Source organism: Macrobrachium rosenbergii, chromosome 1, assembly GCF_040412425.1.
Source record: "Macrobrachium rosenbergii isolate ZJJX-2024 chromosome 1, ASM4041242v1, whole genome shotgun sequence".
Lineage (NCBI taxonomy): Eukaryota > Metazoa > Arthropoda > Malacostraca > Decapoda > Palaemonidae > Macrobrachium > Macrobrachium rosenbergii.
This window is the reverse complement of record NC_089741.1, coordinates 55,378,051-55,397,640: the sequence shown is the minus strand read 5'-3', so window position 1 is coordinate 55,397,640 and position 19,590 is coordinate 55,378,051. Positions and strand designations below refer to the sequence as shown.

Genomic DNA, 19,590 nt, shown 5'->3' with positions numbered 1-19,590 from the left:
TTTCTAATTGTCTAATTGAGATTAAGTACCTTCCACTCTTGCTAATCATTACATTTAGCACAAGTTTTCTCTTTAGTATATTTCTGCCCACTACATTTACTGCAAATTGTATGAGAATCATATAAGATTTGATTATACTGGTTTGCAACTTTCGCTACAATAACGAAAATAGGTGAACTTGAATCAGACATAATAACCAAAGAACTAGAAAAAATGATCTTGAAAGCTATTAAAGCTTGAAGGCTACTCAAATAAGTGATAATACTTCACCGAAATTCAGTAAACAAAAGCTTCAGCAAACCCCCAATGTTACTCAAGAGCTGGCAGAAACAAAATGAAGACATCTGCTAAATCATTTCCAGTACTCCCGGCAGTGGGTGGGGCCTGTCACATACACTAAACAATCGAAGAGCTACCGCGATTTCTAAAATTAAAGTTGCTGCGTGAGTTGAAACTATAGCTATGTAATTACTTGGTAGGTTACTTATATGAAATGTATAATTCATGCTTAAGAATTTTACTACTCACTCTATGAAGCAGTCCTAGTCACTTACAAAGAAATGGAGATTTGGAAAAGGTATGACTACAAAATTAGACTAGAGCGCACAGATAGAATATTCAGCAGATGGAAAATAAACTAAGAACTTGAAGACTGATATGGTTTGAATAAGTGAAGAAAGGGTTTTAAGGAACATTTAAAAGGAAAATACAGTACATCACTAGTAGGTATGCTCTTACTATTCTTATACTACAGCAGTAGTTTAAAAAGACCATTAAGTCACAAGGTTACTTTAATGGTGCTCGCCCAAAGAAATGAAAATGGGACAAAGTTAGAGTGCTAGTTGAGAGGTGACCATCAAGGATGGATGAAAAGTGATCCCACAGATGCCAAGATGCATCTTACAGCATAGTCCATGGGTCTAGGACTGGGAATTTCCAGTTCAACCATACAGAAAAATGAATTGATCAAAGGAATCTCCAAAGACAAAATCCCTTCTGCTTTGAAACAAAGCTGCTCTAGAATATACCTGACTGAGTGCTTGATGGCATGGTGAGCTACAAACTCATGCATTCCTGTTTGATATGTAATTAGAATGACAGTTTCATATTAACATTTCTAGAGTGATGATGTGCAGATGACAATCACGCCTGTTCACAAACACCTAGAACAACTAAGTCTTCCAGGTGTGCTATCAACCCCTCCTTCAGTGCACCCAGGAATGGAAGAACTCTATAATATCAGGGGAACTCCGATAAAGAGGTTCTTGTCATTCAGCCATCATGAAAAATCATCCCTTATCTTCTGGCAGATCAGCACAGGATGTGCTGAGGCATCCTTGCTAGGAGACCAGTACCATTTCAAGCACAAATAAAGCAAGCATTGGTGGAGGCATCCATGAAGCCCAGGTTTTCCAAGCCAGACAAGAGACTGAGAAAACTCTGTCAAAGCTGAGCAGGTTGTTCCTACTGAGACAGGGACTTCACCAATACCTCTCTATACTTAGTGATCCAAGAGTCTATGAGACAGGTTTTCAGCATGTCCACTTTGGCTACTTCTGATGACTAAGCTGAAGACAGATTTCTTCAGTTTACCACAGTGCCCCTGATCAAGACAAAGGGTGAGACATCAGCCTCAATCTTGGAAAACATGCTTCATTATGGATGCCAGGATCAACCAACTATTGAGATAAAAAAGATGACATAGGGTGAAAAGCCCAAAACAAACACAAAGGTAAACACCTGAGGGCTATTGCCAGTCCAAAGGCTCTGAACAGGTAGACAGTCAGGTTGCAGATGAAGCAGAGGTACTTCTTGGAGTCCTGATAGGATATTTGGAAATATTCATCCTTCAGGTCTACAGACAATAAGAATTCTCCCCCTCTGATCAAGGCTACCACACTCATTCAGGGGTATATAGGTCAATGAACAGTCTTCAGCCTCCTGTCAACTTCACCTTGAAATGAAAACTGCAGAAGCCTGGGGAGGGGTCATCTATGACTTCTAGGGCTGGTTTCTCCAGAATGGCTCTTATCTCTGCTAACAAGTCTGGAGATCTGGACACCACTGGTGAGTAGGCCAGAAAAGGCATACGCACATTCCTGTTCCAAAGAATGAGGACTACCCCATGCTGCCATGTTATCTTCTCTGCCCTCCATGCATTTGATGTTTCAGGCTGAAAGGGCTGTGGAAAGATTCCTAACCCTTCCTGAGTAAAAATATTGGGCTCCTAATCAGGATTTCAAAGTGGTCTGGCCTCTCCCTATCTGCAATGTCATAAGCAGAGCCAACCCCAAAGGCTAGGCTGTCATCCCCTTCATGGACTATTAATGGTGTTGGAAAGAAACACCAGGGTAGATTTAGTGCCCTATGGGTCAGAACCCTTCCTTTCAACAGACCCTCAACTTTGCTCTTTGGAAAGAATAGAGTCCAACATAGATCCATTCTGTAGTGCAAAACCACTTTCAGTTTAAACTTAACAAGATAGAAGGCAGCAAAAAGCCAAAAAGCACTGCCCATTCTTAGGACAAGGGTCACCCAGAGGTTACTAGACTAATGTGAGATGAAGGCCAACTCCCTTCTTCTGTGAGCCTTACACCCAACAGTGATCATGCCTGGAAAGAAGCCATGGCAACCAACTCCATGGTTCCAGACTTGCTAGAAGATGCATAAGACCTTCCGCATGAAGGCACTCCTACCAATGCAGGAGCAAGCATTATCATAACAGATGAAAAGTCTTGTCCATACCAGGGAAACTCATCAATCAATCACACACCTGTACTTTCAAAAGCAGAGAAAGCAGACTGACCATACTTGGCTTTCTTCAATCTTCCCTAGGACCAAGCAATCTGGGAAGAACAAAAAGATGTCAACCCAAAAGCAGAGGCAGAGGTAAGAGCAAAAGTTACGTCCAAAGACTCATAATGAGGGATGTACCAAACCAGATGAAATTTACGTACTCTTCTTGAAACTCCCTTGCTTCTTACTATATCTTTTCCACTGTGAAGGAAACCAAGTGATAAACCTGCAATAGCGACTTTGATACATCACTGACCCCCAGTAGAAAGAACAAGAAGTATGGAGATCAAATGTCACAGGTGAGACAGAGCAGTCACACATTCTTACCTTCCTAGAACATTCATTGTTCATACAAACAGTAATAAGCCACACCATAATTAAAAAAACTGGGTGAAGAGTTAGTATTCTAAAGCAAAAAGTCAGCTTCAACAACCATGAAGTAAATTTCAATAGTGGCAGAGATGTATTTTCTAGGAGATGGTTGAAGAAAATTGGAGAGCTGGCCAACAGGTGACTGGGCAGTAAGCCCTGCCACCCACCTGTCGCCATGTAACCACCTTGTTAACAAGCTTCAATGATAGATCCAGCTGTTTCTAAGAGTACTGTAATCCCATATAAAAAAATATAAGTTCCATATAAAAAAATAGTTTGTTCTTGCAGGCACAACCACGTTTAGGTTTTAAAAAATGCAACTAGTACAGTACATGCAACAAAGAAGGAAATTGAAGTTGTGGCTTATCTTAATTTAAAGTACTGTAGAGCCAATACATTTGCTAGTTTGACATTAAAATACATACGGCTAGTACCAAGGCCATAAAATGCTATAAAAAAGAACTAGGGTACAGTACATTGCATTTTTAGGATTGTTGTAAGTACAGTAGGCTAATGTATATACACAATCTATACAATTTTTTGTACTGATTTTATATGCATTTTTGCATGCAATTCTCTGGAATCCACTAAAAAACATACTCTAGCACCATATGTAAGCATTGTTGTTGATCTATGAGATAAAAAAATTACAAATCAAGTAACATGGACTACAGAGAAAATGCCCAGTACTGTACTTTATATCTACTAACATATTGCATACTGAGTCAAAATACACCAACTCTAATGAATCAATAAACAGAATACTTCAAAACCTGCAAAAGCAATGTATTTCATAATATCCTTTTCCAAATTCTTTTTAGGCAATGGTCCTGCTATGAAACACAACAGATAAAATGTACCCACCAAACGAAACGTATCCAGTGTACCCAAGTATAAATATGTAACTAATGACCAAATTTACCCATTAACTATGATATATTTTCTCCAGAGAATACAGTCTTTTCACTGGGTATATGTTGTCACAGCATGAAGCACCATACTTATCTAAAAAAGCTGCTGACAGAATTGCTTGCCAATATACCCAAACTCATGAAGAATGTACCCATGTAGGCTACCTGAAGCAATACCTCTTAAATAATGAGCTAAATTAATTTAGAGTATAAACTAGCTGCATAAGAAACAGTCTTACTGTCCTTCACAAATAAGAAACTCACTGGTTATCCAATCTTGGATATTATCTAACCATGGTAATCCCACTCTGGCTAATGAATGATAAGCCTCAGAATCGCTCTCAGCCACAAGAAAAAACTGAATACTCAAACTGATGCTAGGTATCACAATAAACATGAAGATATGTTGTCTGAAACTGTAATACCTGAGGAACATCATCCACAGGTAAAGCCAGTCAGAGATGTGCATCCTCTTCATGCCCAGGCACAAAGTTACAATCACTACAATATCAGAAAAGCAAACAAAACTAAGTACCCTTTTAAAGCGAAGAGGATACTGTAGAACAATAATCTCTTAAGGTAGAACTGGAGAGACTGAAGAAGGCCAAGTCTCATCTTTAAGCTTACAAACAAAACTGACATACTACTCAAAAGTAATATTGCAATTTTCTCACTTGAACAAATGATTGACTAGTACCTCTTGTTGGAAAAAGGTTATCAATGATTACCATTTTCTTGTTAACATATCAAAGAAAACTGTGAATACTTCACAAAACACTAACAGATTCTACTTAACCTCTGAACACAGATTATGGTTAAAGGGTCATTATAAATAAAACTGCCATCAATGTACACCCAAAAGTTTTGTTGGACACCAAGGCTTAAGGGACCATTTCTTGAATACCAAAAGACATTAGGATAAAGCAGTTATCATAAGAAAGGAGACAATATTTTGGACAACTGAAGATATCTGGTAGGATTTATTTAACTTCTTTCTCAGAACGAAGTCAGTCACCAGTATTGCATTGTCCAAGTTTAAATGAAGTCTAAGGCTTCCCTAAATATGAACATAACCTTGCACTCTTTACTGGATATTGTATTTCATATAGCCTACAGTAACTGGTAGGCACAGTGCCAAACACTCTGCCTCTACCTAAGACAAGTGTCTACCAAATCCAACATAAACAAATGTCAAGTACTTTCCCCTATCTAGGACTACAATGTCTACCACTGCAAATTACACCTTTAATTCCAAGAGCCTAGTGCACATTTCTTAGTTTGACGGAAATAAAAATAACTACTCCATAATTATATTCTTAAGCCACCTCCCAATGTACTCAAGATCAAAACTTGCAGCGTCCTGTCTCTAGTGACATTCTTATCAATAATCACTTTACAGTATATGTAATTTGTACTCCATTTCTCCTCCCTCTCTATAGATCTTCAGTTGAAACTGAAATGAACTGATGCGAGCACATTCTCAAGGAAATGTTCCTCCCAGAATGACAGTGTAAACAACCAGATATCTGCTGTAATTGGCTCATATTTGTAAACCCTCTGACATTTTCACAGGTTGAACCTCATTCCAAATGTGTTTAATAACTTGAATTTTTATTACATTACATGAAATTAAATGAAGTTAAACCACTGGTTTCCACAACTGTACTCTATGAGCAAGAAAACCATTCTTCCTACAAGCAAGCAGCCGTCCATAAACAATGGAGACTAATAATAAAGGTCAATATATAAACTGACTAACCGGACAGAAATCAACTACAGGGCTTTACTTTCATTGTTTTACACGAAAAACAGATGTCCAAAGAACAATAACAGCAATTCCAGAGTGTGGCACCTAAACAGAAAAAGGCTGATGGTGTCCTGTAAGACAACAGACCACACTCACAAAACAGACATAGGCCTAAGCGGTAGTGCCTACCATAAAAACTTAAGGAAAACAAACCAACATTAAAACTTCAAACATAGCCTACATCTTTATTTCCATTGTTATGAAAATGAAAACTATCACTTCATACAAATATATCTGCCTTAGGATTGTCCTGACATCAGCACACAGCAGTACAGGTACTACTAAATAAAAAATATGAAGCCAGTCCTATCAACATTATTATTACATTTCAATAAAACAAACCTCAATTGGAAATTGATTTTTAGAATGGGGAGAGTGTTAGTTAGTGAAATAAAGGTCTGCATCCTGACTAATGGTACAGGTCTTACCTTAATGTCCAATCTAATCTACAGTGCTGCAATTCACAAAGAGAAAAAGGGGGATACACCCTAACCTAACCTACCTACTGGGATGCATCATAACCCTATCAAGGATGCCGCATCCCACCTGAAGCTCACTAAAACCTAAGATCTAAGATACTGTCATTCCAAACTGCTATTAGACATGAGGGGAAAGGGGGAATTGGTTTAAAGAGTTAAACAAACATTTTAAACAAAAATGTCAAACATCAAAATTACATCTAAAATGATAAAACACTGTATCTTACATCTGAAATTATTTACTTCCTATGTAGCCAGAGTTAATCTCTATTTTCAAAACCTGCTTACATTCAAATGCAGGGGTCGCATCCAAATATGATATTTTAATGATAAAATAAAGTTTGTTCATACTTACCTGGCAGATATATATATAAAGTATTCTCTGTTAGTCCGACAGAATTTCAAAACTTCAATACACGCGTGGGAGATCAGGTGTTAGTACCCATTCCGCCGCTGGGAGCGGTATCAGAACCATTCCATTTTCTATTCAGATTTTCTGGTGCCACTGTCTCCTGAGGGAGGTGGGCGGGCACTATGAATATATCTGTCTGCGAGTAAGTATGAACAAACTTTATTTTATCATTAAAATATCATTTTGTTCATGAAACTTACCACGTCAGATATATATATAGCTGAATACCCACCATTGGAGGTGGGTACAGACAGAATAGGATTTGGAAAAAACACACTACAAAGTAGGTGAAAGATATTTTGGTTCCTTACCTGTTAGCATAGCTGACTTGCATTACTGTCACCCAAGTCCGCTTCTGCTTAACTAGAGTCTCCAGCAAGGGTGTGACCTGTATAGCTGGTGAGTTCTAGATGATCTGTCAACGGGACGTGACCACAATGTGACAAGACCATATTGACCATACAATGAGGGCAAACTACAAAAAACCAACCACCTGACCAAGCCTAACTAAGTTAGATAACGCAAACTAAAGCTAACGATTGGGAAGTCCGCCACAGGCAGTCGACCCAACAACCATAAAAAAACACTATCCAACCATTTTCTATAGAGATAGGATGAGTGTCATCCTGCCCCCAGGAAAGTATCTCACGGAAACGTATGGTCCTAGCGAAGTAGTTCTCATGTCGCCTTCACATCTCTCAGGTAGTGTGAAGCGAACACAGAGTTGCTCACCAAAATGTGGCACCCAGAATGTTGCTGAGTGACATATTTTTCTGAAAAGCCACTGAAATCGCAACCGCCCTCACCTCGTGAGCATTGACTTTCAAGTTTTCAAATCAGAGTCTTGACAGGATGAATGGGCTTTTTAATCGTATCTCTCAGAAAGAAAGCCAGAGCATTCTTTGGCATAGGTAAGTCCGGTCTCTTTCACGGAACACTCATAAACTATCTGAGGACCTCGACTTTCCTTCGTCTTGTCTAAGTAGACTTTGAGAGCCCTAACAGGGCAAAGGACTCTGGCTCTTGAATAAGGATTTCAGCCATACCCCCTTGATTTGAAACTCTTGGGCCAAGGGTTAGACGGGCTTTCATTTTCGCTAAAAGGAAGGGGGCTTAAGGAACAAACCGCGTTATGCCCCCCAAAGCCTATATGCCTACTAAAAGGTTTGCAGTTCACTAACCCTCTTTGCCGTTGCCAGAGCTGTTAGAAAAATAGTCTTCTAGTAATGTTCTCAATGACGCAGAACAAGAGGCTCAAACGAACTGGACATGAGGAACCGCTAATACAACATCAAATTCCAAGAAGGAGTCCTTAGCCGAAGGGCACCTTTCGAGGTTTCAAAGGATCTGAAGAGATCATGAAGGTCTCTGTTGTTAGACAGATCCAAGTCTCTATGCCCTAAAAACAGAAGAAAGCATGCTTCTATACCCCTTTATAGTCGAGACTGCAAGTTTCACATCACTCCTCAGAAATAAGAGGAAGTCTGCTATCTGATTCAGAGGTCGTGTGGAGGAAAATGCCCTTCTTTCTACACCATCTCTAAATACGGTCCACTTCGATTGGTACAAATTGCTGGAAGAGAGTCTTCGCCTGGCAATAGCTTTCGCCACTGGTCAAAACCTCTCAAGCTCTGGCCAGCTTGACAGTCTGAATGCAGTCAGACACAGAGCGGGAGGTTTTGTAATGGTACCTCTCGAAGTGGGGTTGTCTGAGTAGATCGACTCTCATGGGCAGAGATCTCGGAAAGTCTACTAGGAAGGACATGACCTCTGTGAACCATTCCCTCGAAGGCCAAAATGGGGCGACAACGCTATCCTCGTCCCTTCCGACGACGCAAAACTTTCTGATGACTTCTCCGATGATTTTGTGCGGAGGAAAGGCATACGTCCATCGACCAATCCCAAAGAAGAGCGCCCACTGAGAGAGTCCTGGGTCGCAGAACAGGGGAGCAATGAAGAGAGAATCTCTTCGTCTTGAGGTTGCGAAGAGATCTACCAAGGGACGTCCCCAAAGCCCACAGTCCTGACACACCTCTTGGTGTAGGATCCATTCGTCGGGAGCAGTTGTCGCCGACGAAGATCCGCACGGATGCCTCTCTCGCCTGCAACAAAACCCGTGAGGATCGTAATCTTTCGGGCCCTGTGCCCACAGAAGAATGTCCTTTTGCTAAGGCGAACAGGGACCGAAAGTGAGTTCCCCTGTTTCTTGAGGTATGAAAGGGCCGTGGTGTGTCCGGTTGGATCTGGACAACTCGGTTCGAGACTCGCCTCGAAGAAAAAGAAGGGCCAACTGAATCGCCCCAATTCTTTGAGGTTTATGTGCCCAGGACACCTGTTCCCCTCCAGGTGCCCGTCTTCTTCCCCCAGTGTTGCTCCCCACTCAAATGGACGCGCCGGAAAACAACACTAGGTCGGGTTCTGAAGTTGAAGAGAAAGGCCTTCTGCCAACTTCGAAGATCGAGCCACCACCAAGGTGATTCTTTACCTTTGGCGAGATATTACTCAGAGAAGCTTCCAGATTCTCCTTGTCTGCCAGTTCTCTGCAAGGGAAGAATTGGCGGTCTGAGGTGCAGTCTCCCAGGGAAACAAACTTCTCCAGTGATGAAATGGTCCCAGCAGACTCATCCATTCCTCACCGAGCATGTTTCTTTCCTCAGGCTGGCTGAAACTTTTTCTAAACACTGAAGTTGTCTTTCTTGAGGCGGAAATGCTCGAAAAGCCACTGAATCCATCTGAACCCCAGATAAACGATGGACTGAGTCGGGGGTCAGATGGGACTTTTCGAAATTCACCAGAAGTCAGGGACTTCAAAGGTCAAAGTCGTGAGAAGATCCTCCAGACACCTTGTCATTGGCGAGGCTCAATGAGCCAATCGTCCAAATAAAGGGAGATTCTTATTCTCCAGTACGAAGCTTCTTGCAACATTCCTCATCAAGATCGTGAAAACCATAGGAGCTGTGCTGAGCCCGAAGCAGTGGGCCCTGAACTGGAATACCTGTCCCGCAGGACAAATCTCAGGTATTTCCTGATAGAGGATGTATAGGAACGTGAAAATAGGCTGTCCTGGAGATCGAGAGAAACCATCCAGTCGCCTGGTCTTAGGCTCCCATGACCGACTGGGACGTCTCCATTACGAACTTTTCCTTCAGAACGAAATGGTTTCAACTTGCTGACGTCCAGAACTGGCCTCCCAACCCCTGACTGCTTTCGGAACTAGAAACAGCCTGTTGTAAAAGCCCGGGGATTGTAAATCCGAGACTTGCTCACAGCTCTCTTCTCGAGCATTTGATCGAGCAGGTTGAAGAGAATTTGCTGTTTCTCCTGATGATAGGATGGCGACAGATCTATGGAATCGTAGTCAATGGAGGCAATACGAGGAATGGGATCTTGTATCCCTTTTCGATGACTTGGGGGACCAGCTGTCCGTCCCTCTCTCTCTCCAGGCTTTTGCAAAAGAAAGGAGCCTGGCTCTACCGGTGTCTGAAGGTTTAGGAGTCATTTCTTGCCCCTGGTCTTAGAAGGGGCTCCTCTGAGGACCTCTGCCTCGAAAGGATCGATCTAGAGGAAGATCTTCCACTAAAGGGCTTCTGAATCTTGAAGTCTGTCAAGGGAAGAAGTCGGAAGGGGCTGCAGGACGTCTAGAAGACTGGGCCAGAGGTCCTGAGTAGCCTTCTTGCAATGTGGAGGCCATATCCTTGACTAAGGGTTGGGGAAAAGATGGCTAAAAGCGGAGCGAACAACAATTCTGCCTTCTGAGTAGGAGAGACCGACTTCGCACCGGAAGTTGCAAAATGGCTCTCTTCTTTAAAAGGCCCGCACAGAAATGGGCAGCCAGTTCTTCGAGCCATCCCTAACTTTTCCATACAGGATAGGACACTAAACAAGTCTCCCAGGCTAATGGAGTCAGGCTACGAGCCTGCAAATCCAAGACTCCCAGGCACCAGTCCAAAAAGTTAAAAACTTCTAAGGACCTGAAAAGGCCTTTCAGATGGTGATCAATCTCAGATAAAGACCAGGACACCTTAGCTGAAGAAAGGAGAGACCTTCTGGGAGCGTCCACAAGGCTGGCAAAATCCCCTGGGAAGAGGAAGGAACTCTCCAACCAACCTCCTCTCCTGTCTCGTACCAAATTCCTGCTTTTCCACTCAATCTTGATGGAGGTAGGGCGAAAGAAGTCTTGCACTGAGCCTTCCTGGAGTCCATCCACTCTTGAACCTTTGCTAAAGGCCCTCTTCAGAGAGAGATGAGCCATCTTCACAAAACCAGAAGACTTTTGTGACTTAGGCTTTGAGGTAAGCTGAGGGGAGGGCGAGGAGCAGAGGGTTGAAACTTGTCCCAAACAAGTCTTTCAGCAGCCTAGTTAAGACTTGGTAGTCTGCAGAAGCTGAAGAAGATGTCTGATCCTCAACTGCAGGGATCCGGTTAAGAAAGCTCTCCTTCTTCCACAGGAGCAACGGAAGGGGCAGGAGAAGAACCGGGAAGGACGAAGTCCTTGCAGACCAACATGTAAAGGGACTTCTGCTTGGAAGAAGTCCGAGAGGAGTCACGAAAGTCACGAGCAGAAGAATCAAAATGAGAGTCACGACGGATGGAGTTCTCCTTCCTGACGAACTCACGAGCTTCTTGACGATCGATCCGACGCAGAGTCCTGAGTGCGAGCAGCGAGGAGGCGTCATGCCTGCGTGAGCAAGAAAGGCGTCAAAGCCGAGCAGCAAGGAGCGTCTTGGCGAACTGCAAGGAGCGTCTGGCGAGCAGCCAGGAGGCGTCATGGAGGCAGCAAGGGAGGCGTCATGTCGAGCAGCAAGGAGGCGCCCTGCCGAGCAGCATGAGAAGCGCCACGCTTTAGCATGGAGAAGCGCCACGCTTAGCAGCATGAGCGCCACGCTTTGCAGCGTGAGAAGGCCATGACGAGAAACAAGAGGGGCAGCCGCAGCGAGCGCCAAGCCTGGCAGCGTGAAGCGTATCAGAAAGCCGGAAATTGCGGTCCTGCCAAGACCAGTAAAACGCTGAGCAACAGGACTTCTAGCGGGCGCGGCATGAGACGGCGGCGACGAACGAGGAGAAGGAGAAGGGGAAGGTTTGGGCTCTTTGATCGGCAGCCGGGAATCCTTTCGACGACGACACGATCGGTCTCCTTCTGGGCCAATAAAGAAGCCACCGCTCCTGCATGCCAAGGAGCAGCTTACGGTAGGAGAAAGATTCTACTTCCAGGAGAAGGACTGATCCTAAGAGAAGAAGAGGGGCGAGGGCGCCTTCTGCTTCTCACAGGGGAAGCAACAGCCTTCTTTCTGAGCGAAGCGGGCGCTCAGCGTCCATCGTCCGATGACGCCCTGGTCCTCTTCGCGGTGGATGGCGCCAAAATCCTCCGAGAAGAGCGAAGAGCGTCATCAGAAAAGGGACGTGAAGCGTCACGAAAGGGGGTGGAAGCGTCCTTCTTTTGAAGCTTCTCTTCAAAGGCGAAATCCCGAGATTTCCATTCCCGGCGGGGAGGAGGAATCGGGGGAAGAAGCAATCGCCATGATTACCGTGCCCGTGCGATCCTTGGCAGCCTGGGAAGCGTCATCAGGACATGCGGACGCCCAGATCGGTGGGGGGGGTCCGCGTAACCCTCTTGCGGCTTCGACTTGCCCACCCCTGAGTCCTGGGAGTCCGACAGAGGTCTCAGACCTAGAGGCGCGATACGGCCGATCTGGCGCCCTCCACAACACTAGAGGACGGACACTTATCACTGCACTTCACAGCACTTTGAAGAGCGCAGCATATTAGCTTCAAAAGGCAATGGAAGACATAATAATGGGCCAGGGCATCACCATCCAGACACACACAACCCCAGGGTTGAGGGCAACACCACAGGGGGTTAGGAAGAGCTACGTCTACAGGAGGGTTAACAGGTGAAAGCACACTACCCTGACTCCTACCACTTCTGGAGGAAGACCTCCTGAGCCTATCTCTCGCCTAGCTTTCTCACATAAGAATCATAAGTCCTCAACTAGCATCAGACAAAGATTCACCTCCTTGCATGTCATTCAACAAACAAACATGTCCTCTAAGCAACCTGAGCATACAGTGTGAGGATCTACGAAATTTTCAGTAGCCTCTGCTCTGATCTTGCACACGGCAAACTCGATAACTAGAAAGAACTGGAATTCAGACATCTTACTCCCAGGAAAAAACAAAGCCGTCCAAAACAATCCCACAATAGCGTATGCCTAGCTGGGCAAGTCAAGTCAAAACCAAAAATCAAACCAATACTCAAGTGACAATCAAGTTTATCCGAACGAAGACGAGGTACTGAAAACAAGTGTTGACAGTAACGGCGACAGAGAAAATCTGAATAGAAAATGGAATGGTTCCTGATACCGCCTCCCCAAGCGGCGGAATGGGCACTAACCACCTGATCTCCCACTGCGTGTCGTAAGTTTTGAAATTCCGTCGGACTAACAGAGAATACAGCTATATATATATCTGACGGGTAAGTTTCATGAACAAAACTGTCTTTTGAACACTTTGACATACTAATCTATGGATACCACTCCATCAAACAGGAAGCTATGCAGGGTTACATCTCATAAGGCAATTGCAGTACTCTATGCTACACAGTTCATACCGTATGCATCGTTAATCTTCTTGAAACACATTTAGGACATATTTCTCCAAAATCGCACCACCAAAATCTTACACTAAACTACCCTGCTGAACAGTACCTCAGATGCTACGGCTCAAAATTTCAGTCTACAGTAAACTATCCCCATTTACTCTTAACTGTTTCATTTCCATCCTCTCAATCTCCTCTTCTGTTTTACACCATCTCTCATTCACCATGATTTACATCATACTTACGAAATCTCAGGCAACTCTTTTTTTTTTTAACAAGATATGTGAGAAGCAAAATATCCAATCTGCTGCAAATCTGCTGCAGCATGGATCATCCTCTCTCTCTGGCAGAGCATTTCTGTTCCTGAGCAATCATCTTTAACAAAACAAAAGTGTCTTGATAATACTATCTCTTACATTTATTTGACTAAGAGCCCACCAGCTTCAACTTAGTACATTATAAATTAAGCCTCTAAAAACTGGATCATGTTTCATATAATGCCTAGTGTCCCCAGCATATGGTTTATAAAAAATACTTGAGATCTTGTTCTCAATGTAACTGACATTCTGCAAATGTTCATTTCCTGCAGTCAAGTCATCTCAACAAATCTTCCCTTTGACTCTTTAGTGAAAAACCATAATTCTGATTGAAGCTTCTTCAGGAATGTCCAGTTACACCAGTACCTTCCATCGGAGCATCTTCTCGCTATTACTGTTTAATCATTCATATAACTATTTTCTTCTGTTATATCTGCCGTCACATGTTTGAATTCCTCCGTAAGCTCCAGCTATACCTTTCTTCTTTTTAAACTCGCCCTATTGTTTGCACTATATAAGGGAAGATAAAAAGCTTCTCCTTAGAACTGTTCTTCCTTTTTATAACTGACATCAGCATAAGAACCATTCCAAGAGTTCTAAGATGAATACCTCTTGCCATCTTACAAAACTGATGACCTTTAAGCTCTGTTTTCCAGAATGATTAACTAAATGCCAAAAGGGTGGAAACTGATATTTTTTTTCTTTTATGAACAGGGAGTTCTTGATACTAAAATGAGCCTTTGTTTCCTTAATTTGCTAAATACACATGCATACTATAATATATAGGAAACTTTCTGTTAACCACTTGGCTTTTTCCAAATTGTTTGTTTATAGTTATGTAAAGGTGGGCTCCAATCAATACTAGGTGTGTGACAGCATTGTTATCAGGATAGCTAACTCCTTTTTAATGCCTTATGTTATTTCCATCTTGAAATGCAGATAGAGCACATGGAAAACACTGAAAACTCATTGGTTCTTTTGTTGCTGAAAAGATTCACATCAAATAATCAGTCAACAATGGGAGTTCTGAAAATCAGGCATATTCCTTAAATAAATATAGAATTTACTTAAAGGCATGGTTCCTTTAACCCAAATGGTAAGTCTTCATCGGATTATACTGACAGTAAAATCCCACAATTTTTTTTGTGTCTGTTTTGAACATTTCCATGTTCATTCAGCAGCAAATCAGTAGCTTACATTAATTAGGGCAGTCAAGAAAAAGATGGAAAGGGTTTTTGAATGGGGAAAATACAAAAAAGGAAGTAAAATACAGGGGCCATGTCTTCTTTAGAACCCATAATGCTCTGCAAGTTCTGATTCATTACTGATGCAAGATTTAGACAAGTGGGTTAGAATAGACACGAAGTAAGGCCTCTCTCCAACCTGAAATCAGTTTCCAAAGAGATCTCCCAGCATTATTAGGATATAAAGGGGTCCAGTATATCTCTAAAACTACTATTAAGTACAACCAGAATAAAGCCACCACCATTCAAAACATACAATAAAATCTTCCGTAAAATCATACTTTTAACTCTTTGTTCAAATTATTGTTTAAAAGAAATTTACCTGATTGCTCTTTCAAACTTTCCCACTCAATTTGCAAATGATCTCTCTGCACTTTCCAATCCTCAACACACACACACACACACACACACATACACTCTGCAGCTTCAATTTACTTTCGCTCATAAGCTAAACCTTAAAAAAGTATCTCCTATTCAGCCACTGCACTTCTCCCTGCCCACATAGCATGAATTCCATCATAGGATGGAGTTTGATAGTACTGTATTAAACTAGCACAAACCATTAAAAAGCTAATGCATAGTTTAATCGGCACATCTGGCGCTATATGAAGGCGCGAAAAACAAAACATCAACAAACACCAATAGGCTACTAACTTCTCTGGTTTCTTGTTTCAACTTTTCAATAATTCTAGGATATCCTTACGATAAAATTTGTCTAACAAAATTATCACCTTAGTTTTGGAGCACCAGACAATAAAATCTAGGCTTGATTGCTTGTTTTTCAAACACTTCTACAAATCTGGAAATCAGGCTAAAAAAATTTGGCAACTTACTAGCCTAGAGTTGTCCCAACAAAACTAAAACAATAATTAGCACAGCCAAGTCAAAGTTACTAACCAACATCATTGTCACCTAGCCTACACTGAAAAATAATGGACTTAGCCTACACTCAGCTACTTGGATTTGGAATAAGCCTGGGCAAGTCTGTGATAATTTGGTAAAAATGTAAAGACGGCCACACAAAGATATCACATAATATAATTTTTTGACTGAAAAATATAGAAATTGGTGTAGTATATAATGCAGTGCAAGCGAGATAATCTGGGAAATGTATCAAGATAACGAGAAATTTGCCATCTTTTGTTCATCCTTTTACTTCATCCATGAGGGGCTCACACTAAACATGGCGGAAACTCAGCGGGATACTGTGTTTAGTACCAGCTCCTTGGGGGTGAAAGTGAAAAAAAAATAGTACTTTCTCATTATCTCAGATTATCTCCCCTGCACTGAATTAGACTACAGGTCTATAGGGTACACACTTTCCTAGGCCTAACCTATAAAAATTATATTAATAAGCGATATCTTTGTGTGGCCGTCTCCTTTACATTTACCAGTGATTTACCTCGAGCTAACTGCTTTGACCATGCACCATCAAAATCTCTAGGCCGAGGCTTAGAACCTTAGCCTATCTGGAAACTAGCCTATTGCCCTTTTGAGACTTAGGATAATATAGCTCCTGCTGCTCTGTTGTAAACACAGAACGTCAATGTGATGTCTGGTGTCAATGCTACCTACAGGATAAGCATAAAAACATTTGGTTCTAATGCGAGTGTACCAACACAAGGATAGCCTACCCTAGGCTATGGTAGCATCCTCTGCCCAGTCCAACATCGCACCCAGCTAAAAATTCATACCCAGGTCATATTCATTTCCTTCCTTAAAAACGAGGCTACCCAGAATTGTAATGATATCTAACATAAATTCATAAGCATCATGGGCCAAGGAAGGAGTGCCACAGTTAGTGCCATAGAGAGACGGGGCCACTACCGTACTTGTCCTGGCCCATCATGGCAGCCACCCAAACATACCAGCACTCGCTTTTCTTTGCCTAGTACGAGAAACGGAGGTCATGGGCACTCAGATTCGGAATATTATTATATTCCGTGGATATCAAGGCTTTGAGAAATCAGTACTTACCGGTATGCTTATTCGCAATCTTATTGAAACAGTTTTGAAAAACCTCGTAGAGGTGCATCGGTTCATCCTCTGCTCCAGCCATTTTGGCTTAAACTGAAAACATAGAGTAATAATCGTGCTTTTAGAATATTTTCTTTTACCACTTTTCTATTTGTTATACTTGAATGGTTTCATGAAATAAATATATAAAAATCATAGGTTAATACGCTATTTTGTTTAATAATTATACGAAAATATTCGTACTGTATAGACGACTAACGAAATATTTTACTTGTTTTAAATTCTAAAAGAATGCTTTGTTTAGATGCAGTGTCCGCACGCGCGTCAAGGCTACCAACCATACAAAATTCAATAACACAGGCGCTCTTCCTCCCACTGAATAAACCGCCAACATCCAGTATCATTTTAATTAAATAAAATTTTGTACTAAACAATGATAATGTTTCTTTTATGTATGAAAATGAAAAGTTTACTATAAAAATTAAGAGTCCAGAGAACAGTTTTTACACCTCAGCAGCATGAGAGTATTTTTTGTTAACCTGCAGCATTCCGATATTGTCATGTATGTGAACAGCTGATAAGTATTAAGATAAATGTGAGGATTAGTTATCTGAAGCTTCATCTAATTAGTTTCAACTGTAATCAACTGATTACAAAAACCTAAGGCTGGTGCTACTCTTTAGAAACATCCTTTGAGCTGAAGGGTTGAGCTTGTTTGGATGCATTTTTTTCCTTTCTTTTTTTTCAAGAAAATTTACTTGAACTCTTTGTTCTTGCAGTTTGTACACGCTGAATCATATTTTTTCCCAAGATTACGTTTAATTTTAAACCTTCTTGATTATTATACATCGTTTCAGAAAAAAGAGAAAAGTTTAAAAAAAACTGTCACTATATCATCACCTGAGCTCTTGATTTCAGTTAAGTTCGTGACACCTTTTGCTAGAATATTTCATGAATACCTTAAGTACTGACTTTATTCAAAATGCTTTTCTTAAAATGAAGTTCATAATAGGTTGGATGCATCGTCCATGGGGTATTGTTTTACTATATACATCTACGTGTTGTTAACAAAGATTGTCTGAGAGAAAACTAATCGAAATTTATTTGTCAAAATGAGAAACATTTGTTTTTGGTTAAATATTAAACTTTTGTGTATGAACATAACTCCGCTACGATAATTTGCATAAGCATCACCCAACATTTATTTCAGTTTCATGTAATGAAGATGAGACTCGAGTGTTAATCTATAAGGGCGAGCTTTCAAGTAGACAAACTGAACTCAAAGAATGGGTTTGAATAAGTATAAAAATCTGAGGTATTTGGCTCATCTTAAGATCCACATTGTTGTTATCTTGCACTAAAAGTTAACCTTGCAGTTTTTCTCGAAGTTTTTCGGTAAGAATGTTTTATGATGGTTTTTATGGTCATTTATTTGACCTTTTTCTTGATTTTCATTCTCCTCACTCTGACCTTGAATGATTTTCTAAACCCAACAGGGAGCAAAAGTCACTTAACTTAGGCTTTTAAATAATGTCGTTTCACCGCCGGTTGAGAGATTTCCTTCTAATCAATAGCTTTATCTGAATTAATATGATTTCGTTTACCAAAAACTCTGCCATAACCTGAGTAGATATCTCCATAAAATGTTTTCTATCACTTTTGAGAAAACAGACAATGGATACAATGACCAGCTTGGTATTATAAGAACTGCTTTAGAAATAGAAAAAATCTAGTTTTATTCAAGTTTTTATCTTCACCTTTGCTATTATTTTAGTCTCAAGAGGCTTCGGTGTTACAGGAGGATTGTCTAGAAATATACTGTAGGAATACTGAAAAAGGAGTATATAAAACTGAAAATGTCTTGGAACCCAATACTCTAAAACCTGACAGTATTTTAATTATATCTTTGACTCTCCACGTGTAATCCAGACGTTTTTAAAGCGAGATGTTTTTCTTTTTACATCATTCTCTCTTTTCATTAACTCTCTCATTTCTCTTCATTTCCTGCACCTTTCCTACTTTTTGCACACCTTCTTGCTTCCTGGTTTTTCTTTCAGCTTTCTCATTAATATTATTTTCCCATGGTTTATCATTCAAGTCAAATTTTAATAGCGTATTTCCTTTTCCTATTCTTTCCACACGCAATCTATTTTCCCATGGTTTGTCCTTCCAGTCATATCTTATAGCGTATTTTTTTGATATTCTTTCTACAATCCATTTATTTTTCCAACCTTTTGTTCTTGATCATGTCTTAATAACTGAAGTTCCTTTTATTATTCTTTCCAAAAATCTATTTTCCCATGGTTTAATAATTCCAGTCATATCTTATAGCATATTTCTTTTCTATTCTTTCTACCTCATTTATTTTCCCATGGTTTGTCCTTCCAGTCATGTCTCAAAAACGTACTTCCTTTGTCTTTCTTTAAAAATCACAATCTATTTTTTCCCATGGTTTGTCCTTCCAGTCATGTCTTATAGCATATTTCCTTTTCCTATTTTTTCTACACTCAATTTATTTTCCCATGGTTTGTCTTTCCAGTCATATCGTATAGCATATTTCCTTTTCCTATTCTTTCCACACCCAATCTATTTTCCCATGGTTTGTCCTTCCAGTCATATCTTATAGCGTATTTCCTTTTCCTATTCTTTCCGCAACCAATTTATTTTCCCATGGTTTTTC

The 19,590-nt window shown here is 41.0% G+C and overlaps 1 protein-coding gene across 18 annotated transcripts in view; it reads right to left on the bottom strand.

The window, feature by feature from the left end:
* da (daughterless) overlaps positions 1-17,011 on the bottom strand; it is a 624,884-nt gene extending 607,873 nt beyond the window's left edge. For 16 of the 18 annotated variants that reach the window (XM_067103616.1, XM_067103640.1, XM_067103631.1 and 13 more), the window contains exon 1: positions 16,911-17,005. In XM_067103616.1, coding sequence (XP_066959717.1) covers positions 16,911-16,992 — 82 coding nt within the window. In that variant the 5' untranslated portion in view covers positions 16,993-17,005. Of the gene's footprint in view, positions 1-16,910 lie in introns of all 18 variants that reach the window. The other 2 variants (XM_067103717.1, XM_067103756.1) reach the window with 1 other exon arrangement.
* Between the last annotated feature and the right edge of the window lie 2,579 nt (positions 17,012-19,590).